Source organism: Poromitra crassiceps (assembly GCF_964638095.1).
Source record: "Poromitra crassiceps genome assembly, chromosome: 6".
In the NCBI taxonomy this organism is placed as follows: domain Eukaryota; kingdom Metazoa; phylum Chordata; class Actinopteri; order Beryciformes; family Melamphaidae; genus Poromitra; species Poromitra crassiceps.
The window spans coordinates 12,187,841-12,192,369 of NC_139627.1; the positions used below are offsets into that span (position 1 = coordinate 12,187,841).

Below are 4,529 nucleotides of genomic sequence, written 5' to 3' on the forward strand. Positions count from 1 at the left end.
TAGTAGATTTAACACAATATTCTCGGTAAAATCCACACACCAATAGGCTATAAAGCATTACGTTTACGAATACATGTGAAGTTTACTAGCAAATTTCTGTTTTTATGAGTACGTTTTACTGATTTCTCCCCCAGTAAATTTTACTCAGACTACACTGTAGTTACAAAATTAAAATGGAAAAAAAAAATATATATATATATATATATATATATATATATATATATATATATATATATATATATATATATATATGTCCCCGTGGGTTTCCTCTCTTTTCCGGGTGCAGTAGGATACCCCCCCCTCCCCTCCTCACAGGTCCGCATCGTAGGGTCTCCCGCCGTAGGAGGTGTTGACCGAGCGGGCTGCAGGGCTCTTGGCGCGGGGGAAGGACACGTCGTCCATGGAGTCCTTGGAGTACGGCACGCTGCTTGCGCTGCTCCTGGTCCTGGACAGGCTGGGCACGTCCACGTGCCGCGCTGGGGGCTTCTGGTGCCTGAACTGGGCACCCATCACCTCGTCGATGGGCCTCTCCCCGCGGTTCTTCCCGCCGCAGCAACGGCAGATCCCGATGAACATCACGAAGCCGGCCAGCACCTCGAAGATCCCGCCGATGTAGCCCAGGATGATGCAGAAGCCCACGCGCACGTCCGAGGTCGGGGATACCTGTGAGGGCACATTGTCTTTAATAAAAACAGACCTGGGAAAAGAGTGGTCTTTTTCCTATTGTGTTTAATTGTTTGAACAATGGCACAAAACCGCTTAATCAAAATGACAGCTGAAAAGAGCAGAAGCATCTTCCTGTCTCATGTCTTTATACTGGAACATTGCAGCAGGCACTCATTCCCAGTTCCGCATCATTATTGGGGTATAATAATATTATAATATTATTATACCTGATATTATACATACAGTATGTTATGCTTAACATACTGGTCATAATTGTATTGACTTTAAACTTGTAACTTTCATTTTTTTATTTTATTTTTGTAAAAAAGTCGACTATTACTTTAAATAATACATGTTTGTCATAATACAAATGTCTGTATGTATTAACTGTATTATACATACAGTATGTTATTATATTATAATAACCCTCTAATTACCCATATTACACACGAAAATGGACTGTTCACATCATATTTGGATGCACACGTTCCTCCAGCACAGACACCGGCTCTTCCTGGTTTCTTTAGTTCCTCCAGCACAGACACCGGCTCTTCCTGGTTTCTTTAGTTCCTCCAGCACAGACACCGGCTCTTCCTGGTTTCTTTAGTTCCTCCAGCACAGACACCGGCTCTTCCTGGTTTCTTTAGTTCCTCCAGCACAGACACCGGCTCTTCCTGGTTTCTTTAGTTCCTCCAGCACAGACACCGGCTCTTCCTGGTTTCTTTAGTTCCTCCAGCACAGACACCGGCTCTTCCTGGTTTCTTTAGTTCCTCCAGCACAGACACCGGCTCTTCCTGGTTTCTTTAGTTCCTCCAGCACAGACACCGGCTCTTCCTGGTTTCTTTAGTTCCTCCAGCACAGACACCGGCTCTTCCTGGTTTCTTTAGTTCCTCCAGCACAGACACCGGCTCTTCCTGGTTTCTTTAGTTCCTCCAGCACAGACACCAGCTCTTCCTGGTTTCTTTAGTTCCTCCAGCACAGACACCGGCTCTTCCTGGTTTCTTTAGTTCCTCCAGCACAGACACCGGCTCTTCCTGGTTTCTTTAGTTCCTCCAGCACAGACACCGGCTCTTCCTGGTTTCTTTAGTTCCTCCAGCACAGACACCGGCTCTTCCTGGTTTCTTTAGTTCCTCCAGCACAGACACCGGCTCTTCCTGGTTTCTTTATCCAAGTGGCCAAATAACCAGGAAGAGAGCCGGTACCCGAGGAGCAAAGAGTACCCTTTCACGTCGGCAATAACGACGCCGAGGGCAACAAATTGGCGCATTTTGACACCCTGGGAGTGAGACCAGGTTGAACATTGCTGTCATATATCATATAATTTGTTTGTCATAGAATAAAAACAATAGAAAACTGGATTTAGATAAATAGATAGATAGATCAATAGATAGATGGATAGATAGATAGATAGACAGACAGACAGACAGACAGACAGACAGACAGACAGACAGGCAGGCAGGCAGGCAGGCAGGCAGGCAGACAGACAGACAGACAGACAGACAGATAGATAGATAGATAGATAGATAGATAGATAGATAGATACATACATAGATGAGGAACATTTATTGATACATTGAGGAACATCCAGAAGGTTCTTGGTGCTTATCTCTCTGGGAAGACTCAGTAAGAAACCACATTCTTTCTCACAGACTGAATGGGAGAATAAATAAAAAATCCAAGAAATATGTTTTACTGGCATAAGGTAAAATGATTTCTACCACATTACCGTGTTGGTGGTGACGCTGAACAGGATGTGCGTGTACCAGGCGATGGGGATGAGGGTCAGGACGCCGGAGCAGAAGATGAGCAGCCCGCCCAGCCCGGCCACGGTCCAGTTGGGCGAGTCCTTCCAGCAGCGGACGCCCGGGATGGCCACGGCCAGCCCGATCAGAGTCACGATGAGGGAGGCCACCATCATTCCCTGGGTATGAGTATGACAAGCCATCTCAACGTCACTGTGCGTAGGCTGTGTGTATGTAGGCTATTGCAGATATCTGTGTTTGAATTCTTCCTAGTCAAAAAGAACATCCGTGGCACCTCGACCTCGGGAGTATTATGGAGCGACCATGGTCGGGTGAGGGAAAGATCAAGTTATGCTGTGGGGCTGGAAACCGGAGGGCGGTCGGGAAGACCCGCGGAGTCTACCTTGGAGACCCGGCCTAACCCTAAGCCCCCTACTCCTAACCCTAACCCGAACCAAGTGGCTACCAGTGCCTACACCTAAGCACCCTCACCCCGCTGCGCTGTGCCCCCCCCCCCCAAGGCATAACTTGACCTTTGCCTCATGCAGTGCTTGTTTAACGGGGCGCCCCTGGGCATATCATATTTACGCACAAGGGTACCGGGCGTGTTACATCCAGGTGCGTTTCTATGGGCGGGCCCGGGTAGGCACAGGCCCGCCCACTTCTTGCCCTCGCCCAGCCAATCAACTTGCTGTTTTTTTGTGTTTTTTTCTTTCTTTCTGTTGTTGTTGTTGTTAATAAATCACCTAAAATGACAATGTGTGGTTTGCAGTCTTTGTCTACTCTGTTTATTTCTGTGATTCAACATTACAGTTCATTTCCTGATGTTTGCATCGGAAATCTACCACAATGCAGCGCTGCCCAAATGCGCAAAATTGGTTGTTTTCTAGAGGCAAACTTGCTGCTGCCTTGCTAGCTAATGGTTTTGTAGCTTAAAAACACAGGGCACATCATCTCCAGAGTCTAATGCATGACGACTTCATGACATCCAGAAATTTCTAAATTCCTAGATGTTATGGATTGTCTGTGCCCCACCGATTTTATCCAGGCCCACCTATAATTGAATTTCTGCCTACGCCACTGGTTACATCCAGTGCACAAGTTGCGTGACAGAGTGATGATATATTATGCGGCTGGAGTGACTGGTCAAAATGACATTGTTGATATCTGTAATGCTAATTCAACAGAGTCAAACTTGTCTAATAAATGTTAATAAATGTGGCTTGCCCTACCTGGGCGATCTCGATGATCTGGTTGCTGAAGTAGGTGGTGTCCGCCTGGTTGCACAGGATCTGCTGGTTTGTGTCAAAAGCCTTGCAGATGTCGAAGATGCCTTGCTGGATGACCACGTCTGCTGCCTCGTTCTGCACGTTGTGGATGGTTCTCCAGTTTGGAGCCACGGTGGCGGTCAGGTCCAGGATCCACCCACAGGGAGAGAGCACCATCCCGAAGATCAGGATGCCCGGGGTGCGCATGGAGGTCCGGATCCACTCCTGCGCTGATTGCCTCGGCATGGCTGCTGTTGGATTGGATTGGATTGGATTTATTTATTTTAGCAGACAAACATAACAAAAAATCCAAAGGATAACATGTTAACGAGTTCAGATCCCCCATCCATTCCAATGGACATAACTTTTCCAGGACGTCTAGATCTACGATTACGGTCATCTGACTCCACCAAAATGCAAAAACGTATTTGATTGGATGTCTATAATAAGCCAGATGGTTCCGGACATCTAACCTCCAGTAGAGCCACACCCCCTTTTGCAGCAAGCATGGCCGACCGTGAGGCTAGGAGAGGAGTAATCTGTTTGTCAGTCTGTTTGGCAGCAGGATATCTCCGAAAGTTATGAACGGATTTACATGAAACTTGTCAGAGATGTTGGTCATGGGCCAACTTACGAGTGATTCACTTTCCACGGCCAGTGGCCAAAAGGGAGCGTGGCATTGGCCAATCACAAAAAGACGCCTAACTTCCAAATGGATTTATATCACACCACGAAACTTTGCAGAAATGCTGGTCATGCCCACTGGCCAAAAGAAGGCGTGGCAATGGAGGTAGCCAATCACAAAGAGGCACCTAAGTTCCAAACGGATAACACGCTGTGGCGGAGATATGTG

General features: G+C 47.1%; 1 protein-coding gene across 1 annotated transcript in view; it reads right to left on the bottom strand.

Moving 5' to 3' along the window:
• Positions 1-257: 257 nt before the first annotated feature.
• LOC310778486 (claudin-23-like) overlaps positions 258-4,529 on the bottom strand; it is a 5,295-nt gene continuing 1,023 nt past the window's right edge. The window contains exons 2-4 of the mRNA XM_083638931.1: positions 3,641-3,927; positions 2,393-2,587; positions 258-663 (exon numbers count right to left, since the gene is read on the bottom strand). Coding sequence (XP_083495057.1) covers positions 310-663; positions 2,393-2,587; positions 3,641-3,922 — 831 coding nt within the window. The 5' untranslated portion in view covers positions 3,923-3,927 and the 3' untranslated portion in view covers positions 258-309. The remainder of the gene's footprint in view (positions 664-2,392; positions 2,588-3,640; positions 3,928-4,529) is intronic.